The sequence below is a fragment of the Polyodon spathula genome, chromosome 3, assembly GCF_017654505.1.
Source record: "Polyodon spathula isolate WHYD16114869_AA chromosome 3, ASM1765450v1, whole genome shotgun sequence".
NCBI lineage: Eukaryota > Metazoa > Chordata > Actinopteri > Acipenseriformes > Polyodontidae > Polyodon > Polyodon spathula.
This window is the reverse complement of record NC_054536.1, coordinates 27,417,598-27,440,958: the sequence shown is the minus strand read 5'-3', so window position 1 is coordinate 27,440,958 and position 23,361 is coordinate 27,417,598. Positions and strand designations below refer to the sequence as shown.

Here is a 23,361-nt window from a genome sequence, read left to right as displayed (position 1 = left end):
GTTTTAACCCTGCGAGACATGCAAGGCCAGTCTTGCTATTGGGGAGAAGTACAGAAGACTGGTTTTCAACCTTGATGCAGCTACTGAATGGCGTAGTGTCTGCCTCATGAGTTTGACCCCACAACCCGTCCCAATTTTTGCAGGACCTATTTGACGACGGGAAATCCCCCTCTACATTATATGGTTTATATGGCAGGTATTTCAGCATACGTCAAGATTGACTCTCTCCCAGGAACTCGCTTCCTGGTGGGGCATATCTGAAAGGGGCTCGGCAGCTTTGTCCACTTATGAAGGACATTTTTCCTCACTGGAGGCTAAAAGTGATGCTTAATGCACTCATGAAGCCTCCATTTGAGCCCCTGCATTCAGCTGAGCAGACCCTGGCATACTATGTTGACAGGATGAAAAGTTAGAGGCAGTCCAAGCAATTTTTTGTCTGCTGTGGGGCTAGGTCCCATGGTCTAACCCTGTCTAAGCAGCGGTAATCGAACTGGATAGAGAAAACCTCACTGCCCATTTTACCAGGGACATGGCGGCTTTGTGGGCTTTGTTCCAGGGTGCATCTGTCAGGACAGATGCAATGCAGCGGTGTGGTCTACTCCCCTTTTACCTTTACTGAATGCCGTAGATTCTCAAAACCCTGGCTTTGGAACTAGAGTATTAAGGGCGACTTCCCAGTCGACCCTTATAACACAGGCATGGCGGTTAATTTCTCCCTCAATTTTTTCCCCCTAATAAGCGACTAACTTATTACAATCATTATATGTAACTGTACATTAATAAAGATGTCACGTCTGCTTTTTAAATTAAAAAGTACAACGATTTAAAAGCCCATTTTTAGTTTTCACAAAAAAAAAAAAAACTAAATTTAAAACAGTTTTACTCATGCTTTTCTCAGTTGTGAATGGCTTAACAGGTATCAATTGCATTTTTAAAGGAGAGTAGAAAAGCTGGGGTAAAACACTGAAAATCCTAAGCCCTAATTAAAATACACACTGATGTCTACAATTACCGGAATGTGTTTAACTTTTTATACCATATTCTTGAAAATATTAACTTTCTTTTTGGTCATACACTCTTCCTTCGTTGTTTAAGATCCAACCAACTGATCTCCACCAAAGAGATATTTTGAAATTAAGGAAAATAAATCCAAGGAAATTGATAGATCTTGGGATGGGATTTGCACCTAGCCATTCATTTGACAATTCTTACTACATGGTCATGTGATCTTGAAGAGCCAATCACAGCATTTAATTTATCCAAGCCATTTCATAATTGTACTTATTTGAGGCTGGATGGCATATATAAGAAGTTGCTTTACGCACTGAATCCTACCACACTTCTTACTGCGCTCCAGATCATGTTTTTGCGTTACTCTATTACCACCTCACAGCAGTAGTTTGTACCACAGAATGTTGAACTTCATGCTGATTTGAACTCCGCTTTCGCCAAGATAAGCACCAATTAAGACATAGCTTTCCAGTAAACTAATGTAATCTGTCTGCATCTCCATCCATTTGCGTTGTTTTCCATTTGATGATGTAGATATCCTTCTGTCTGGTATTGATTGCTGCAGTGTAATTCTGGCTCTAGGGATCAGCTCATTTTGCCTCCCCAGCCCATCAGCACACATAACAGTGATGCTGGCTCTGGGGATCAACTCAGTGCGGTCTCCCCAGCGCATCAGCATGACAACTGTCTGGATTGAGCTAAGTAGGGTACATCTCTGGGGTCTTCAAGTGGGCACCTTCCATCCTCAGTGTTTTGTTGACTAGCCCACGACAAAACTCAAGAGGGCTCAACAGTGATTCTGGCGTCCCAGCTTCACCCCCCTCCACCCCCCACTCAGCTGAGCCTAGCTTACTTACCTGTACATAAGCGTTGCTTTCTTTCTATTGTGCTTGAGATCCCCATCCAGAATCTTTCTGTCTCAACCACAGCCAGTTGCTGCTCCTTTCTGTTGCTTCAGATAAGTTCTTCGCTGTGCGACGCAACTCTTGGCCACTGAACCCAAGGTCTCTGAGAAACCGGGTTGTAGAGTGTGCCACAAATCCTCAATAACCCACCTCCACTGGGTAAACTCGGACTCTCCATCCTCGCTGTTCCACTTCAGCAGCTAGTTGGGCATACTGAAGTTTCTTCCTCTTATACGCCTCATCCACAGCATCTTCCCACGGCATTGTTAACTCTACCAAATGAACAAGACCACAAGACAATGTCTGGTCAAAGTGGTTAGTGGTGTCAATCTCAGTTGGAAAAATAAGCCATTGACCAGCAGATTCCAGTTGTCCTGGTCGAGGCTTGGTTTTAACACCTTTTCTTGGTGGTTGCTCTCCTGGACAGAGAAATATTGTCTTTTTTGTTTGTAATGCTTTGATGGAACTGGTGGCAACTTATTGATCAGGTTACGCTTGTCTTCTAATGCTAAGGCCAGACATTGCAGCAACTGGTCATGGCGCCAAGTAAACCGTCCTGCTGAGGCAGCGTGGAACTCCCAACCATTTCCTGACATATGAATTGATTAAAGCTTCCAGCTTCTCGACTGTTGTCAAGGAAACCTCGTACACAGTCAGTGGCCACAGCAGTCTTGGCAGTAGACCAAACTGAAAGCACCAGAGTTTCAGTTTGCCTTGTAAAGCGCTGATGTCTGTGCTCTTGAATCCTTCCACTGCTTGTTGTCTAACTTCTCCAACACGAACTGTGTCCTTTTAGATCCTGTTGTACCATCTCCCTAGACTTTGCGCTGGCTTCTCAGACACTGTTTGTATTGCCTCACCATTAATGTAGAACCTTTTATCTACTACTTTACCTTTTAATTATAGAGATGCTCCTTGATTTAGTGGGCTTGAATTGCATTCGTGCCCATTTAATGTTATTGGTTAATTTGCCCAATAACCGATTTTAGTGCAGGCTACTGTTGTAGTCATTGTTGTCATGTCATCTATGTATGCTCGAACTGGTGGTAGTCGAATTCCAGAAGACAAGCGCTCTCCTCCCACTACCCATTTTGATGCCCGAATAGTTACTTCTATTGCCATGGTAAAAGCCAGTGGAGAAATGGTACATCCTGCCATTATTCCAGCTTCTAGGCATTGCCATGTAGTGCTGAATTCTGAGGTTGAAAAACTAATTGGCAAATCTCCAAAGTAGGCTTTCATTAAATTTATTATTGTCATCGGTACGCTGGAAAAATCAAATGCTGCCCAAAGAAGTTCATGTGGCACTGAACCATATGCATTAGCCAAATCCAGGAATGTCACATGGAGCTCCTTCCTCTCCTTTTTTGCTGATTGAATTTGTTGCCAGATTACGCTGATGTGTTCTAAGCATCCTGGGAAACCTGGAATGCCTGCTTTTTGTACTGAAGTGTCAATGAAGCAGTTCTTTAATAGGTAGGTTGACAGTCTCTGAGCAATAATGCTGAAAAAAATCTTGCCTTCTATGTTTAATAGGGAACTAGGACGAAACTGACCGGTGCGTGTAGAATCCTTTTCTTTTAGTATAAAGACTCCACATGCTTGGCGCCATGCTCTTGGTACAGCCTGTTTTTCCCATGCCACTTGCATCAATTTCCACAGGATTCTTAGAACTCCAGAAGCAATCTTGTACACCCTCTAGGGAACTCCAGATGATGATGCCTTTGGTTTTTTCACAGCTTGCTCTACATCTTTCCACTTAGGTGCACAGTCCTCCATTTGGATTGGATTGGGTGGATTGATAGGTGGGATAGACAGTGGTTTGCGAAAGTATTGACCCCCCTTGGCATTTTTCCTATTTTGTTGCCTTACAACCTGGAATTAAAATGGATTTTTTGGGGGTTTGTATCATTTGATTTACACAACATGCCTACCACTTTGAAGATGCAAAATATTTTTTATTGTGAAACAAACAAGAAACAAGACAAAAAACAGGAAACTTGAGCGTGCATAAGTATTCACCCCCCCCCCCCCAAAGTCAATACTTTGTAGAGCCACCTTTTGCAGCAATTACAGTTGCAAGTCTCTTGGGGTATGTATTTATAAGCTTGGCACATCTAGCCACTGGGATTTTTGCCCATTCTTCAAGGCAAAACTGCTCCAGCTCCTTCAAATTGGATGGGTTCCGCTGGTGTACAGCAATCTTTAAGTCATACCACAGATTTTCAATTGGATTGAGGTCTGGGTTTTGACTAGGCCATTCCAAGACATTTAAATGTTTCCCCTTAAACCACTCAAGTGTTGCTTTAGCAGTATGCTTAGGGTCATTGTCCTGCTGGAAGGTGAACCTCCGTCCCAGTCTCAAATCTCTGGAAGACTGAAACAGGTTTCCCTCAAGAATTTCCCTGTATTTAGCTCCATCCATCATTCCTTCAATTCTGACCAGTTTCCCAGTCCCTGCCGATGAAAAACATCCCCACAGCATGATGGTGTTCTCGGGGTGATGAGAGGTGTTGGGTTTGCACCAGACATAGCGTTTTCCTTGATGGCTAAAAAGCTCAATTTTAGTCTCATCTGACCAGAGTACCTTCTTCCATATGTTTGTGAAGTCTCCCACATGCCTTTTGGTGAACACCTTTAAGCAATGGCTTTTTTCTGGCCACTCTTCCGTAAAGCCCAGCTCTGTGGAGTGTACGGCTTAAAGTGGTCCTATGGACAGATACTCCAATCTCCGCTGTGGAGCTTTGCAGCTCCTTCAGGGTTATCTTTGGTCTCTTTGTTGCCTGTCTGATTAATGTCCTCCTTGCCTGGTCCGTGAGTTTTGGTGGGCGGCCCTCTCTTGCCAGGTTTGTTGTGGTGCCATATTCTTTCCATTTTTTAATAATGGCTTTAATGGTGCTCCGTGGGATGTTCAAAGTTTCGGATATTTTTTTAGAACCCAACCCTGATCTGTACTTCTCCACAACTTTGTCCCTGACCTGTTTGGAGAGCTCCTTGGTCTTCATGGTGCCGCTTGCTTGGTGGTGCCCCTTGCTTAGTGGTGTTGCAGACTCTGAGGCCTTTCAGAACAGGTGTATATATACTGAGATCATGTGACAGATCATGTGACACTTAGATTGCACACAGGTGGACTTTATTTAACTAATTATATGACTTCTGAAGGTAATTGGTTGCACCAGATCTTATTTAGAGGCTTAATAGCAAAGGGGGTGAATACATACAGTGGCTTGCGAAAGTATTGACCCCCCTTGGCATTTTTCCTATTGTGTTGCCTTACAACCTGGAATTAAAATGGATTTTTATTTGGATTTCATGTAATGGACATACACAAAACACTTCAAATTGGTGAAGTGAAATGAAAAAAATTCTAAAAAATAAATAACGGAAAAGTGGTGCGTGCATATGTATTCACCCCCTTTGCTATTAAGCCTCTAAATATATATATATGTATATGGTTGTGTCAGCTGCAGTTTCCTTGAATTAGCTTCTACCTTAGCCAATGCTTAAATTTTGTTTCTCTTGTTAGTTGTTCAGTGCCATCTGTTCCTAGTCAGAACTGACTTTGTTTCTTTGGACAGTAGCAACAACTACACTGTAGAGAGGACCCCCTAATTGAGAGTAATTACAGCAATCGGTGAGGATGTGTTCTTTGGAACAGCGATGTCAGGGAAAATAATTAGTTTGACATTTTGTGCTCCTAGCTTTTTGAAATACTGAGTCAGAAAGAATGATTGTATTCTGTTTTTTTTTTTTTTTTAATTGGCAGAGGCTCTCATAGAACTGATTATAAGAGACTCACCTGTGCTATGATGAACATCTGAAATAATAGACATTGCAGTTAAAGATTTTTAACACAATACTGTGCTACCCTGGAAGACTGTGTCCATATCTTTAAAAATAGTAGACTTTGTTCATATCTGTTTTTCCTAAAACAAAAATTTAAATAAAATGGCATGCCTCCTGATTTTCTAATATGTTAAAATGCAGGTGATGTTGTGTGTTGTCCGTTTAATGTTTCTATTGTAAACTGAAAAGTGGTTTTGAAGTTTTGGGTTCTAACCAGAATAGTCTGGATTTGTTATGTGTACAAACAAATGTCTCTAATTTAGATAAGCTTGACCTATAAGTTCCAAACCACCAAAACAGAAAAAGGGGGGGGGGGGGGGGGGAGGGAGGAGGGGGGGGGGGGGGGGGGGGGGGGTGGAAGAAGAAATGAAAAATAAATTCATTTTGGACAGCAATGATAACCTGGACCCAGTTGGATGGCTGGTTTGATTTTGGTCATGTTCTTGCTTCACATTTATGAAAAAAAACCTGCGGTAAAATCTTTAGAGGTCTTTTCTAGACCATCAGAACCAGCCAACATAGATTCTTTAATGCATCGTACAAATCGGGTTGTACATTAATCCGTCACATCTGCCCAAACTGTCTGTCCGCCAAGATCTGTCTCTTCAGCAATGTTAGTTTATTATTGAACAGAGATTAGTTCAGAGATTGTAGATCCTACCAAAGTTTTCGTTGTGTTGAATGTGTCCTGTGCACTGCCATTGCTGGTAGTGTCACTTGAGCTGTTCAGTGTGCTGATGTGTAAATAAATCCTGTTTGCCTGCAGGGTGTATCAACTTTAACCTCTGTCTTGATCTCCTGCCTGTCACTCAGCAGCAAATGCACACATCCACATGGCAGACGGCTACCCCGTCACAAGCATTAATACGCTGTGTCTTTCTAAACAAGGGAGCTCCCTAATAAGCTGAATCTCAAAACAATTGTGTGAATATAGTAATTGTTACAGCTGTGTGTAGTGATATTTAAAACAGGATTCATTTATCTGCCTTTTTACATATTTGCCATTACCCTGGTCCCAGAGTAAGTAGGATATGTGACAAATTACTGTAGTTTAAAAAATAACTAAAATTGTCTTCCAACATGGTTATAAGTGGTGATCAGGTTGGCTGCAAAACTACTCTGATCTCTCTCGGGTCTTGATATTTGAATCATCTGTATGTCTATTAGTGTGTGTTATATTCTGTTTCATATAAAGAAAAAAAGTACCTTTCTATAGATGTAATTGTAGTTGAACCTTGGCACCCCTACACAATTGTAGTTGTAACTGCCTTATAATTGAACAAGTACAGTTCAATTACACACCTTTCCAAGCTTCATTATTCACAGTGCCATTCTCATATTTTCAATGACTTTGTGCCCCCATTTGTTTGAAAAAATACAGTACAAGTTATAGTACGTTTCTGTATTTATACCTGTGATTATCGCTTGGTTATGTAGAATAAACATGTTCATTTGTGTAGTTTATGTAACTTTAGTATAATTGTAATTACTGCAGCATAATTGTAATTGAACAAAATATCATTGTTGTAATTTCAGCCAACAGTGCTGCTGTAATTGGAATTCTAATTGATCCCAGATCTGGTTAGAATATGGTTAATAATTACCTATGTACTGTAATAGTGGTAGTATTTTCCATGTTAATATCTATGTACTGTATTGTAATTATATAATGCACGCTGCTGTTATAGGGGGCTTGTGGGAAGCAAAGTATTTTATTATAATCTTTGTAATCCAGTGTTCAGGCAGCGTTACCATGGACGTCACAGAACCCCAAAAAACAAATATTGAGGACGGCAGGGGGGCAACTGCATATAAAGTAAGCATTATTATAGGTGTAAGGATTTAGGGGTGCTTAATACATTAACCGATACCTACATTGACAAAAAAAAAACCTAGATGTCGCTGTAGCTGTACAAGCAGCTGCTGCTCAAAACTATAATTTAATTAGGTACTACAAATACTTGTGTACCTAGTGCCAGTGTAGTACCCAGAGAGATACTAGCGCTGCACAAGTTTCTATTCCAATTTGTCAGTACCAATTTTATTTATTCACTTTTATTAGCTCGATTTTCTAAATGTATAGTTTCGAACACAGCAAGGTAAAATACAGCCATCTGGGTGGGGGAGAATTGGACTAACTCGTCCTTCTGGTTAGAATTTGTGGAGAGATTCCAAGAAGAAAGTATCTCTTGTTGAGGGTGTGTGCTGTTCTCCGCACGAACACATCAATTCAGATTCTCTATTTTAGAGATTCTTCTGAAGACTAAAATAAATGGAAAACTGGCATTTTAATGGAATAATCTGAACTGTTGCAGCACTAATAGATACATTGTAGTTGCTAGCATCAGTACAGTACATAGATGAACCTAGCTAATGGTCCGTGTGTTAAGGTGCAAATATTTTCTTAATGCATTCATTGTACAATAAGGCTATTGCTCTGTAGTTTATCCTCTGTAAAACTTGGGAGCAGTTATTTCTGGATAGTGCAATAAAACTTGCTCTATAGCATTTAATTCAAATTGCTCATGATATAAGTAATAACTAGCACTGGACATGCATTCAGCAGCTAGATGAGCTTCCCTCTACTGTCCTTCAATCCTGCCCAAGTCCTGCTCCACTCCAAAGTAGAGCCTGTCTATTGTACAGGATTGTGCCTTGGAACACCATCCATTAAAGATAAGTTGAGACCACAGAACCGCTAGACCCTGAGAGGTACATATTTAATATATATATTTAATATATAAATTATATTAAAAAAAGGTTTATATACAGTGCAAATTAAAATAAAGCTCAAGAGAAGCCTGTTTTTTGTTTGTGTTTTCCTAAATGTTATCCCTCTCTCTCTTATATAAATAAGCTATTTCAGTAGGATTGTAAACACTCCCCTCAATGATGGATTAACTTTTGGACTTTGGTAATGGTCCAGTGGTAGCTGTTTAATCTTAATGCTCAGCCTTGTCCATGTTTACCTATTGGTGTAATCTGATTTCTTACAATATTTAAGACAGTCTTCATTTTCAATGAACTTAAAGTAATTTAAAGGCAATTAAGAAACGAGTACCTGGAAATCCATTCTGCCCAGAATGAAGTCCAGTATATGAATGTCATAGTTAAAGTTGTTTATCTAATGAGTGCCTGACTTTACGGTATACACAATAGCTTAGCAGCATGTGTCAGGGTGAATGAAGTTGGATAGGGAACAACAAAAGAAGAACAAGGAAGGTGTCTAGTAAAAACATAAGGATACTGTGAAATCAATTGATCAATATTGCTGATTTTAGGTGAAAGTGGAAGTTAAAACTACTTGTATCTTGGACTTTATACATGGCAGGGTTAGTGTCAGTTAACAATTATTTAACTAGGAATACATCTGTTTAGGATTATTTGTGTTACTGTGGTAAAAAGTAATTCTCCTATATTGGTTGTTTAACTGTATGTGTGTTTGCTACTAAGATTTTTTTACTTGATAGAGAAAAGTAACCCATTTAATACTTTCTTGTACCTTGTGCTTATCTGAAAAAGAGAGTAATTCCTTCTACTTAATCCCAACTGCCTAATGGTCCATTCTAATCTGGTTTGTATCACAACATCTGCTTGATCTGTCTACTCCTCACTCTTCAACCCTGAGTAATTGGGTTCATTTTGCGGCCTAGTTTTATCTTGCAATTCCGTGGCAGAATAAGTTTCTTGATGAAATAATGCTTTAAGTTCAGTTCTGAAAACTGTTTGGACTACATTCAGCTGTTGAGCAGAAATGTGAGTGCATTGCCTTGCAGCCAGACAATTTGATACTTGTTTAACAAGGGTACTATCCCTCCCCTTTTTGACTGTCATTTTTAAAAGAGCTTATTCTGACGGAACTAACTTGTTTTTATTGTTTGTTTTGAAGAACTACCTAAATTGTGGTGGTTTCAGCGACTTGTGTTTTGTTTATGTATTAAAAAAAATATGTAATAATCCTTTCTTGCTCCTCAATGCTTTATGGTGCCTTCAATAGTTGCAACACTGCTTTTTCATTTTTTTTAATCAGTTCTACTTACACTGTCTCTCTTGTTTACTTGTAAAAACTATCCAGTCCCACTTTTACAGGGTCTATTTTAATTATGTAAACTTTGGCAAATATGTGATCCTGCACCATCGCTGATCTCTTTCCATTGTAGTTATTATATTCAGTGCTGTTAATATGATGGACAGTAAATATTCCTTTGTTAAATCTGCCGCTGTTTACATTATTAAAATAGATTCTAATTGGTTTATTTAGAAATGGAGCATGCATTACTTTAGTGTGAAGAATCCTCCTCTATTACACTTTACACATAGTAAATGCTTCAGTACATGTAGGTGGATGGAACGGATCAGTGGTTCTGCTGGTTCTTAAGAGTCTGTTTTTGTGTTTGTTTCAGGCGGCACAGGTTGTGTTGATTTCTTTGTTCCAACTCAACACCCCAGAATTCACTATGCTGCTCGGAGCTTTACCAAAAACTTTCCAGGATGGCGCAACCAAACTTCTTCAGAACCATCTTCGGAACAGTGGAAACACTGCCCAGGTACTTTGCTGAATATATTCTATAACATGGGCCATGCAATACCAGTACCTTTTCTTTTGCTTTAGTTAACAATGTATTTTGTTCTCCAGGCTCCCACAGGTAGCCCGTTGACTCGACCTACACCACGCTCCCCAGCCAGCTGGTCCAGCCCCCTCACCTCTCCAACAAACATGTCTCAGAACACTTTGTCGCCAAGGTAATTTGCTGCTTTCCTCTTGGTTCGGCTCCTTTACATCAGTGGTCACATCCAGTATCAGTTATTTGTTCAAAGTACTGATCAAATTCTGTACCATACTTAAAATGCCTTGTCTAGTCTTTTTATATATTTTATAATCTCCCAATTTTATAGTTTTTCAATAATAAGTAAAACATATTTTGGAGGCCAGAATGATTGATATGTATTTAACATATTGAAATATAGTTTCTAGAGCTGTTTTTGCTGTGAATTTCATTTTGATTACGCTTTTCAGATAATAGGTCAGCTCTACCAGGGTTCAGATCAAATCTACTATAGCAGTTGTCATGAGTACTGTGCCACTACATAGGTGTAGTAAGAGTTAAACAATTCTATGGGTTTGTGAATTATGGCACTTTGACTTTTGTCAGCTGTGTCACAAGAACATAAGAAAATGTACAAACGAGAGGAGGCCCTTCAGCCCCTCTGTGCTCATCTGGTTCCAGGTAGCAGATAGATTTAAAAACATTTTTCAAGTTAGGACCCCAGTGATACATGGCTAGGTAATTCCTTTCCACACCCTTACCATTCACTGTGTAAAGAAGTGTCCCAAGTCTATTTCCCCTTAATTTCCAACTGTGTCTTCTGGTCCTCTTTATTGTGCTGCTGTTAAGTAATTATTTGGATTAATTTTGTCATCTCCGTTTTAAAGATTATTGTGCAGCTGAAGTAAAATGGAGAGCTATCTCTTATGAAAAGAGCTTGGCTTGTCTGTGTGCTGATGTAGTCCTTAATTTCAAGCACTGTCTCTTTTTGTCCCAACAGTGCATTTGACTATGATACAGAAAACATGAACTCAGAAGACATCTACAGCTCTCTCCGTGGAGTGACAGAAGCCATTCAGAACTTCAGCTTTCGCAGTCAGGAAGACATGAACGAGCCGGTCAAAAGGGACTTGAAAAAAGATGGCGACGGAGAAGCTGTAAGTGTTTAGTTCTGTTTGTGGTGGTTTGTTTTCTTTGCAGCCCTTGAGGGGGCATGGGTAATGCAGGGAAGTCTTACTGTTTAGTAGGTACTAATAGGACCACCTTTTGTTGGTCCCTTGACTGTCCCTAATAGTGAGTTTTCATTGCGTATATTTATATTTTATTGCTTGTATTTTAGGGTGGGATGGGAAGCACCCTTCCTGACCTGCGAGGTGGTGGTGACGCACCAGACACAGCCCGTACAGCCCTGGACAACAAGACTTCACTCCTCAACACCATGCCTCTAATGCACTCCAGCCCACGCTCCCGGGATTACAAACCCTTCAACTACTCGGACTCTTTCAACAAGTCTACCCTCAAGGAGGCCATGCTTGACGACGATGCAGAACAATTTCCAGAAGGTGAGTCCTCGAGAAAGATTATCATTAACAGTTTAAACTGTTTGAGAGGTATTTTAATTTTTTGTTTAGGGATAATCCAGATAGTAAGATAGTGACCCTTTTTTGGCAGCAGTGCTACAAAGCTGTCGCTGCCTCACTGTTAAATCACCATTGCTACTGTATTTGAGGTACTTATCTTCATATTTGTATGCTTTTAGAAACACTACATGCTAAGTGTGTGTGTGACTTTCACCTCACACTTACACTCTGTGGCTGACTGAGGTCCTAAGACCTTTCCTCATGATAATACACTTCAAGATATAGTCTTCCTATTTGGTGCACAGCTGTATTCTATGATTCTCTCTGACAAACAAGCTCTGTTACATAGGATGTCCAGTTTTCAGTGCCCCATAAGCTCTGTCAGTATCAGTTATACAGAATGCATATCACATTTGGTACACAGTTGTCTTCTTGGATTGCCTTGATCAAATTCAATGATGGGTACTGTCCAATTAACCCTTTTGTGACCACAATTATTTTAACCTCCTGCTGTTGTACTTGTTTACAAGCCATCACATCACGCCAATAATATATCACCAGGGATGCTTTTAATGTTCACAAAAACACCTGTGCCCAGTTTTCATAGCAGTGACCCAAATTAAGACATTGGGCTTAATATTTCATTTACGTTAAAAGTTGAGGAATTAAACAATGTTAAGTGTCCATACATAAATCAAAAAACTAAATGTTGAGAAATGTTAGTTTAAATTCACCAAAATACAAACTGAACTGTTGTACATCAGCGTTGTTTTCTGATGGATTTCTCTTGTCTGATTGATGACAAATCTTGGACCAAAAGTACAAATCTCTGTAATTTTGCTAATGACCCACAAAGCCAGCTGCTTTGTCAGAAATGTAAAAAAAAAAATAAACAAATAAAAATCTGGTTCAGACCAGCATACAAAATATTGTAAGATTAAAGGAGCATGTGTTTCCTTTCATTGTATTTCCAATACACACACGGCTGTTTACAGTAGAAACACCAGGCAAGCACAGTGTATTGACAAAACAGTGTCGTCTGTGCATAGCTAGCAGTACTGCAGTAAGTGGCTATTATGCTGTGCTGAATTTATTCAATTTTACAATTGATACGGTCTGCCTGAAATGTTAATGAGAGGATTGCAAAGTTCAGTTCCCTGATCCAGCAATGAAGACGCTCTGTTTAGTCAGCTTCATCATTCTCATATGCTAAGTCTGCTTTGCTGCCTATTCTTTGTTTTTAAACTGGACTCTGTTGGCTTGTATAACTAGACTGTTTGTTATGTTCACCATTCTTTGTGCTTTGTTTTTTGTTTTGTTTTTCTGATAACATCTTTTTTTTCTGTAACATTCAGTTTACACAAAATGTTCCTAATGCGGTACAGGGTCAGCCTGTATTAAATGCAGGTGCTCCGCTGCAGTGTTGGAATGTATAAATCTGATTTACATGTATTTGTTCTATGACTATTTAGAAAAACTAGCCATTGCATGTGAATATGTAAATTTTAGGTTTTTGTTAGTTGCAAGTTACCAAAATGGGGGAACAAACCTCCAAATGACCAGTGCAGTAGTCAGTTGGCACAATTTTTCAATTATGAGACTTCACACTTTCAGCAGACTTCACATTTTCAGTTTTATGAAAACTTTAAGATATTGGCTTCATATTCAGTACACATCTGTATACTATAATTATTAAAGGTTAAAATCAATTATTTATTTTACAATAAAAATTAACCCTTTTGTTACAAGTGATTTATACACTTGTCTGGTTTCACAGACCATCATTTAGCCCTAATCTTGAAATACCTTTAGGCAGGTGTGAAATTCAACAGAAAAGTGCAGGTGCTCATATGCACAGCCGAGTGTAAACATTTTAAAATTTGAGTACCAATGCATAAATAATTTAAAAATGTGTACATATTTGTACACGATACATTTACAATTACAAAATAAGCCTGGAAAAATAACTGATCAAATATAACCCATTCACCATAAACAAAGAAGCTGAAAATACTGAAAGCTTTGTACCCTCTGCTTATATCACTCAGTCATGTATTGTAATATAACACTTAAGTTAAACCTTAAATGACAAGCATTAAGAAATGTTACACTATGCAGTAACTGCTGTAGAGAGGGAGTTTTGTTTCAAGATAAAAGCTGCTGTGAAAAAATTATACAAAAGGTATGTCAAACTGCACAATAAATAGGTGCTAAATACCCCTCAAATTTATTATGTAAAAGTCATTACTACTACTAATGATGTACTTGGCCATTTTAACCTCCCATTGTGTTCTCCTGAAGTCATCGTCATACTTTCCAGACCCTGGGTTCTCACCTACAACAGGACCTTACCATGCTACAATAATAGCCTTGGATCAGAACATACAGTTGTAGTCAAAAGTTTACATACCCCAATGGAAATTTATAATTTCTAGAAATTTCTCAAAAGCAAATAATTTCAGGAAAAATCCTAATTCTTTTGTAGCAAAAGCTTTGCTTTTGTGGATGAGGAAAAAAGTTACAAGAAATAGATGTCGACAATTATTTACTTCATCATTTTTTTTTGTTTTGTTTTTTTGCAAAACTCCAAAAATGCTAAACTCAAAAGTATTCATACCTTAACAAGGAAAATTAAATTAATATCTAGTTGAGACAACTTTTAGCAATAATAACCTCTTTTTAAATTATTAGAATATTTGTCAATGAGCGTTTGGCATGGTTCTTAAGTGATTTTTGACCATTCTTCAGTGCAAAATTGTTCCAGTTCATTTTTTAATTCCAAGGACTTTTTGTGCACAGCCTTCTTCAACTCATGTCAAAGATTCTCAATTGGATTTAGAGCAAGACTTTGACTCGGCCATTCCAGAACCTTGTTTTTATTCTTCTTTAGCCATTCCAAAGTAGATTTTGATGTGTGCTTTGGATCGTTGTCGCGTTGGAACGTCCAGTTGCTCATTAAACAGTTTCAGATGACTGGCAAATATCTTTTGTATGCTATGGAATCCATGTATTGGACCCAACTTTCCTGTGCCATTAGAGGAAAAACAGCCCCATAGAAGGACATTACCACCTCCATGCTTAACAGTAGGTGTGGTGTTCTTTTCTTTGTACGCCTCACCAGACTTTCTCCAAAATTAATGACTACCAGCTTGACCAAATAGCTCGATTTTAGTTTAATCACTCCACAAAACCTTTGACCAGAACTCATATCCATCATTCAAATGCTGTTTTGCAAATTTAAAGCAATTGCCCTTGTGGTGTTTTCCTGGGTTTTTTTTTTTTTTTTTCCCTTGGCCTGCGACCATTGAGACCCTCACCATGTAATACTTGACCAATAATTGAAATGGAAACCGCAGTCCCACTTGTAGTCAATTCACTTTTTTTGAATGTCTGGCGGTCAATCTCGGATTGTTATTAACCTTCCTCACAATTCTTCTACTTAAAATAATCTTCTTTCTTCCAGACCAAGGGAGAGTTGTGACAGTACCATGAGTCTTGTACTGATAATAGAAATAATAGTTGAAATTGGGATACTCACATACTTGGAAATTATTCTTGTGTCCTCCAGCTTTATGACAATAAATAATGTTCTGCCTAAGGTCTTCAGATAGATCTTTAATTTTTCCCATATTGACTTATTGGTAATGGCAGCAATCATCCTATGCTTAACCCTTTTATACTCCAAGAATATTCATCTACAAGCCAGCATTTCTAGAGTTAGGTTCTGCATTATCTGAATCAAATTAATTATCGAATTGCTGAAATACATGTAGACATCTATTTTGTGTAACGTTTTTTCCTCATCCACAAAAGCGAAACTTTTGCTACAAAAGTTTTGTTCCTAAAATTATACATTATATACATTATACATTTACATTGGGGTATATAAACAGAATACAAGCAGCACAAACTGTGCTGAATGAAAGCGCATTTGGGAAATATTGTGGTAATAGACTGTGAGTGGAAGGAAGGCATCTGCGTTGGATGAAAAGCAGGTTAAATAAGTCCTTGTACCCAGTACCGGCATCAAAAAAAAGTCATAGTACAGAGTACCAGTGAGTACTGTCAGAATTTCATCCCTGCCTTTACGTAAATGTCCAAGATCAGTGCTAATTGGAGTGTGTGAACCTTTTAATAAGATGAGTTTCAGGAGCATGGATTAAAATACTCAAACTACTGCTCCCATGTATTCACAGACAGTAATCTGGACCAGTCAGAGCTGGTGGCAGAGCTGTTGAAAGAGCTGTCCAATCACAACGAACGTGTGGAGGAGCGGAAGGCAGCCCTGTGTGAACTCATGAAGCTCATCCGGGACAACCTGCTTGTGGTGTGGGACGAACACTTCAAAACCATCCTCCTGCTGCTGCTGGAGACACTCGGGGACAGAGAGGTGCTGCTCACAGGCTCCTAAGTTACTTCATAGCTATGGAGCTTCCCATGTCTGTCTGGACTATCTAATAAATGTGTTTTAAATGTATAACCTGCAGAGTACATATCTTTAGTATCAGTTGTGACTGAACTGGCTGTTTATGGCAGCTGGCTGCTTCTTCAAGGTGCCTCTATCATTTAATGAAGAGGAAAAAGGAAATGTAGATATTAGTGTCTGCATGCTCTTTTAATGTTTCCCAGAGGGTGTACTTTGTTTCTTCTGTGCGGAAACATGGATGCTTCTCTTAAACCATTGTCAAAAATTATTATTACTATTATTATTATTAGTCATTAAGCAGGTGCTTTTATCCAAAGCAACTTAGAGACTAGGGGGTGAACTGTGCATCACAACTGCTCCTACAGAGTCACTTACAATAGGACCTTGGTTTTACATCCAAAGGACGGAGCACAATAAGGTTAAGTGACTTACTCAGAGTCAGTGGCTGAGCTGGGAGTGAACAGGGAAGCTCCTGTTAACAAGCTCCTTTCTTTAACCACTGGACCACTAAGCCTTCTATTTAAGGAATTATTCTAATTATAAACAAAAAAAAAATAATGTTCTCAAAAAGATCACAAGAAATAAGTATTATTTTTGGCAGTACACTTCACGAAAACATTCCCTTCACTTAAGCTCGACACATCAACTAAGTTGTATTTGCTCGAGGTGTAACATCCAGCTAATTGATCCATACTGACTATCCACAGCACGCTATCAGAGCCTTGGCTTTGCGACTGTTGAAAGAAATCCTCAACAGACAGCCAGTAAGATTCAAGAACTATGCAGAGCTGACCATCATGAAGACTCTAGAGGCGCATAAAGATCCACAAAAGGAGGTCAGTTGCATCAGGCTTTTCAGCACCTTCTTTTTTTGCATTTGTTAAGCTTGACTGATCTTTAACGCATTATTGTAGCACTGGGGCAGGAGTTTATGGCTATCAAAAGTGTAAGAGCAGCAAATTCTTTTACATAGAGGGAACAGAACAATGATTTATACGGTATAATACACCATCACAACCCAGTCGAACAGCTGGCCATGTCACTTATTGGAATTCTGAATTTTACCTCTTTTTTTTTTTTTTTAACCTACAAAGTTATCAATTTAGATCTCCTTGTGACGCTTAAACTTCCATCACACATTATTAACCTCTGGAGTCCTTGTGTTAATTATGTTTTCATTAGAAATCAGTTTTTTTCTTTTGCTTGTGCTTCAAGTGAGAATACCAACATCCATTTAAAATACAAGCGGGGGCATTGTACGAGAGGTATACAACATTCCAAAAGCTTATGTTAAGCTGCAGAAAATACCTGAAATAAAAGGAATATAATTGTGTATTTTAAGCTGTCTGTAACCCAAAGCAACCTTTTGATGTCTATAGGTGGTACGAGCTGCTGAGGAAGCAGCTTCAATGCTGGCGACATCCATCAGTCCAGATCAGTGTGTAAAAGTGCTCTGCCCCATCATCCAGACAGCAGACTACCCCATAAACCTGGCTGCTATCAAGATGCAAACTAAAGTCATTGACAGAGTCTCGAGAGAGACCTTAAACCAGCTCCTCCCAGAGATCGTCCCAGGTTTAGTACAGGTAAACAATTCAAAGTCCAGCTTTTATATGTGACGCATACCACTAAGAGGAACGAATAGCAGAGTATTAAATCAGTATCTGTGTGTGTGTGTGTTTTTGCAGGACCGTGTAGAGATATATCAGCTATAAAGCTACATCCCACCCTGTCTGACATGTTGTTAGATTTTGTAACTTTTATAAGTTTCAGATATTATTGTGAGGTGCATTGTTTGTTTTTGAAGTATAATTCATATGTATTGTATATTTTTGCTTGGCTATGTTTAATGAGAAACAATCAATTCTCATTAAAATGAACTAGGCATGTAGTGTGCAGGGTAGGGTTGTTTTCGAAGGTTTGTTCACTAGCCAGGAATTCAAAGGTAGTTTTAAATACTATAAATCACACATTAAATGTCACTCGCATGCAAAATTCAATCTTTTGATTTGTATAATGCGTATTACGTAAACAAAAGTTGCTGTATTAATCCACTACCAAATCATTATGTGTAGCAACTCTGTATGGTGCAGCTGCCGTGTATGGAGCAGGGTATAGTATCCAAAGCACTGGGGTGGTACCTATAGCGGTTGTAGTGATTCAGTAAAATATGTACTGAATACCTAGTGTACAAGACAGTGCAAGAGAAGTGCTATGGTAGAACATGTTTGAAACATATAAAATATACACTAACACTAATAGTTTTAATTTTGAAAACTGAACATCGTCCGCCCCTCCCCCCTCCAGCTTGTGTTATCCAGAGGCAAACCTTTCATTTCTTCATTCACCGTCTCAGCAGCAAAGCGTTGTATAGGGTAAGCTGTATTAAAAGAAATGTCACGAAACCCCTCTGCTGTTTTGGGATTTTTTTGTTAAGTTGTATACAAACTGTGCAAGCGATTGTTGATGTATCATGGAGGCACAACCAACCTCCGGGGTCACTTGACAAGAGTAAGTTCATATTATTAGTAGTAGTAATTTTTTTAGTAGTAAAAGGTCACTGATAAGTAGGAACGGTGACTGGTAAATAAAGTTTTGTTTTGCCTAATTCTGCTGCAGTTGGTGCTGCTGCAATGCAAGCTTACTGTATATATTGCAAGCAGAATTAATTACGTGTAAATAAAGTTGTATTTTTAAATTGTATTTTTATTTAAGTTATAAAAACATGATTACTGTTCTTTATAACATATTTTAACTACATGTGAATTTTTTATAATTTTTTTTTCCATTTATATGGATTGCCTGTAAAAAAAAAAAAAAAAAAATAGGATTTTCAATCAAATATATACAAGTAGCTATGGTGACCCATAAATTTTCCAAATTAGTACCATAGAAAGTTCGGACCTTCCATTGGTAATGTGTTCCGAACTTTTGATGGTCAAAATGTGCCCTTCGTTGCTGCCCTAGCGCAGGGCGAGTCATACAGTGCAGGTTCACAGCTGGTCACCGCTGGGGACAAAGGGAATGTCGTTGGCTGTGTCGTTGCCATGGGTTAGGTAGGCAAAACCGTACAGGACTGTTTCTCCTCATTGCGCTACAGCAAACTCGGCTGGCCAGGAGCCTCGTGAGGCAGACAGCTGCAGGGCTGACCTTTGTCATCCAGAGGTCGGTAACTCGCAGACATCTGCTTTAGAGTTCCTATGCAAAAAAGGAAACTGGCTTTGTATTGGGATCAGAGGACGCCCACTGAACCTTAAGGTCTCCTGAGGCCATGTGGGGAGGGGAAAAACGATTGGGCATTCCAAACTGGGGGACAAATAATAACTGGACACAATTTAAAAAAAAAAATATGACTAATTTCCTGATACCATATATGTTCTACATGGTCCCGGCTAAATTTAGCAGTCGCTTATTGCAAATTACTTCTTTTCCAGTTTTGAGAATTATTTTGGGAAGAAAAAATGTAATTAAATGAATTGCTGTAGTTAGAAATGTATTAATTTGCCTGATTAGCACCTGTGTACTGTTATGAAACATTTTGAGATGCCAAAAATGTGCATTGTCTTTGGAGACAAAAGTGGAGATGTTGAAAGAAGTGGATAATGCACCATTGTACATGAAAAAATAAATATTTTGCTGCAAATTTCAATTTTCCCGGAAACCAAACCAGGGTACAATAATACAGGTCTATGAACAGCAAACTGGATGCAAATCGTCGGCATTTCCAATTTGTTCAAAACCTTGATGTTGCTATGCTTTTGTGATTTTAAAAATGCCCGTCATCAGGATGGAACATGCATATTTCAAGTGCAGTTCATTCGCCAGCTATACTTTTTTAAAAGTTAACTTACAACCATATTTTCAATAAAATGCTGCCTACTTTTAAATTTATTATTTTCATTGTACTGCAATCGAAAATTGATTTCAGCGTTATTGTAACTTCAGCATTTGGCTTAGACTCCTACTAATAAGAATTATAGATGACACATTTTTTCCTCATCCCTTGAAATATGTAGATTCGGGAGATTCATTAAAATATAAAGGTCCTCTTTCTTTGTTTCTGTTCCCCAAAAAATACCCAGTTTAACTTTTTAATGGTAACTCATTCTGTGGTTTTAAATTTCATGAGCTCATGTCATTTGATGACAGCAATGTTTTATTTTTTGTATTTTTTTTAATGTATTGACAGACTCTCCGTGTTTTGTTTCTCAGGGCTACGACAATTCAGAGAGCAGTGTTCGCAAAGCCTGTGTGTTCTGTCTGGTTGCTATCCATGCAATCATTGGTGAAGAGCTTAAACCCCATCTCGGCCAGCTCACTGGCAGCAAAGTAGGTACCATAGACATGACGTCACTAGTGCAGTACACTAGAGGTAGAATTACTAGATTTGAGTGAGGTAAAAATAATCAAATGCTGCATTCCTTCGAATTTTAAAGAATGTCTTAAATTCGAAGGAAATACGGTAGGTCGACTAGTTGCCACTTTTAAAAGACATTAAGTCATGTATTTGATAATGTCTAATGCTCTATTTGTGAAAATACTGTTTTGTAACACTTCACTATTAAGTTATTTTACAAGTGCTTAGAATTTTTCAAAATTGTTTATTAATGTTCTCTAATGTGTTATTGTTATTTTTTTGTTGATGGGTTGCAACCACAACTGCACTTCCGTTCATCTTAAACCACACTCTTCACAATTACTTCACAATCACTTGACGTGTCAATAGTCGAATACAAGTTTCTGAGGCTGATTGTCATTTTACTGTTCGGTTAGTTGACTATTTGGTGTTACCCCTACGTTAGTGCTGGCAAAGTGTTAAGAAATATTAAAAACAGTGAATTGAAGGGCCCTGATACAGTAAATGACAGTACTGCTACATGTTACTGTCAACATACTATCTGTGAATAAAGTATATTCTTGAAACTATATTCTTGAAATAACGAACACTGTACTTTCTAGTTTTGTTCCATTTATTTTTTTTTGTGTTTTACTATTGGGGGTTGTTTTTTAAAGACTGGTAAAATTACTTGATTAAATCTTGCACATATTCACAAAGAACATCACTTGGCAAAACCAAACATAAATGAAGTAGATATACACAAATAATGTATAGGTTAGAAAATTGTAAAAGGGAGTGAAATAATTAAATGCAGTTGCCATGTTTTTGAAAATAACCCCCTGGTTTCAGACAGCCACATCTTGAAAACTGTAGTGTCTTCTGAGAGATTATTAGAAACTGTTGCACCCCTGTTTTTTTATTTTTATTATTTGCCTTATTCTCCTATCAGTGAGTCGTAAATTTAATTTAAAAAAAATGGACAGACATCTCAAATTTGTTGCTATGTGACAATCGCTTGCTGCTTAAAATACTGGGTTGTAATGTATTGATGGCCATGTAGTGTTCTTGCTTCCTTCTGTCCACAAAGAACTACGTGCAAGGTCCATTGAACTTCCTTTACTCTGGGACTGAGATCCACGAAGCTATGCCTGCTGACCTAACATGCAATACAGATGTATTGTTGGTGGAACTAAAGTCATTACATTATACTACCATGTACTCTCAATCTCTGCTTCTATGTTTTAATATTTTTTTTTATTTCACATTTTGTTATAAGAAAACTTTCAAAATCTAGAAATTATCATGACCTCTACCTTTGGCCCAAAAACTTTGAGGATCACTGCTTGAGATGAGCAATGCTTACAGCGAAATCGAAGGTTGAGTTTAATGCATCCAAATGTTAGTCAGATTTTGAATGGACTGTATAGATTGACAGTATTCTTGTTTCTCTCCCCAGTTGAAATTGTTGAACCTGTACATTAAGAGAGCACAGACAGGGAGTGGTGGCAGCGACCCAACGTCTGACATCTCCAGCCAGAGCTAGTGAAGACCAGCACCGGCAACTGGATCAGCGGGGGAAAAGGAGAGACGGGCACATAACACAAAGAGAAATCATTTAAAACACATCTTTGCCCATTAGTTTTTGTTTTCAGTTACATTACTGGATGGCTTTCCCTCAAGCCTGCATGTTAACTGTTGCACTAAAAGTTATTTTGAAACGGAGGGGGATTACAGTATTAGTTTCAAATGATCAAGGTAAATGGAGATTAACAGGAAATAAAAAAAAAACAATTTTAAATCTGCTCATTAAATCATTTTCATCTTTTTTTCCTATCGGTCTTCCCTATTTACTTTTACCAGTGTTATAATTTTATAAAGGGTAATGAAAATAAAAGGAATGATTTAAGCTTAGAAAAAAGGTTAGGAAAATTGCTTTTATCCAGCTGCATTTTAAGTCTCCTATGTTTTAGTGGTTCACTTGAAAAGTAAAGAAAAAAGAAACGCTTTGATGCAAAAGTTATCATTGCCTTAGTAACTACTAGTAGACGGAGTAGAACCAGGCTTTCTGTGTGGGGTAGTCTGTGTTAATAGCACATGCTCTTTAGTAGGGAGGGAGTAGAAAATATTCATTGGTGACGTGATCAGCCAGATCACGTTTATTCCCAGAACAAGAGTGTGTTGATTCAAAAGTTTAGGGCAGATAATACAAGCTATCTGTTCAGGTAGTAGTCCATCACTGGATTAGTAGTAATCTGTTTTGGGAGTTACTGCTTTACTGAATGGATGTGAGCCATACCTGCGAGTGGTTTACCCAAGCAGGAAGCTTCGGAGTGGACTCCTTTGCACAGACACTCCCAGTATGTTCTACATGGTTTGTTAAAACTCTTCTCCTCTTAAAGGACATTATTGTCTGTGCTTTATCAGAAGGCAGCTCTTCAGGTGTTATTAAAGAGCTCTGTAACAATTAAAAATAAATAAATACATTTATGCACTTCAGCAAGAGTCAGCGCCTATTTTGGCAGAAACAGGGACACTATCATTAGTTATTTTGAATGGGTTTATTGGTATCATAGTATGGTAGTCCTTCAAATTTCACTTCATCTCACAAAGCTTCTTCAGGTTAGAGATGTGCTGAGTTGAATATTTAAATCGAGCACGAATACGATTATTGATTCCAATTAATCGAGTAATCTGTTAATTCCGATTT

At 38.3% G+C, this 23,361-nt stretch overlaps 1 protein-coding gene across 37 annotated transcripts in view; it reads left to right on the top strand.

Moving 5' to 3' along the window:
* Positions 1–22,479, top strand: part of LOC121312935 (CLIP-associating protein 2-like) — a 136,481-nt gene extending 114,002 nt beyond the window's left edge. For 23 of the 37 annotated variants that reach the window (XM_041244901.1, XM_041244900.1, XM_041244905.1 and 20 more), the window contains 9 exons: positions 10,166–10,309; positions 10,399–10,505; positions 11,310–11,466; positions 11,649–11,871; positions 16,086–16,279; positions 17,023–17,151; positions 17,695–17,901; positions 20,528–20,644; positions 22,111–22,479. In XM_041244901.1, the coding sequence (XP_041100835.1) occupies positions 10,166–10,309; positions 10,399–10,505; positions 11,310–11,466; positions 11,649–11,871; positions 16,086–16,279; positions 17,023–17,151; positions 17,695–17,901; positions 20,528–20,644; positions 22,111–22,197 (1,365 nt within the window). In that variant the 3' untranslated portion in view covers positions 22,198–22,479. Of the gene's footprint in view, positions 1–7,497; positions 7,579–10,165; positions 10,310–10,398; positions 10,506–11,309; positions 11,467–11,648; positions 11,872–16,085; positions 16,280–17,022; positions 17,152–17,694; positions 17,902–20,527; positions 20,645–22,110 lie in introns of all 37 variants that reach the window. The other 14 variants (XM_041244879.1, XM_041244875.1, XM_041244877.1 and 11 more) reach the window with 1 other exon arrangement.
* The last annotated feature ends 882 nt before the right edge of the window (positions 22,480–23,361 follow it).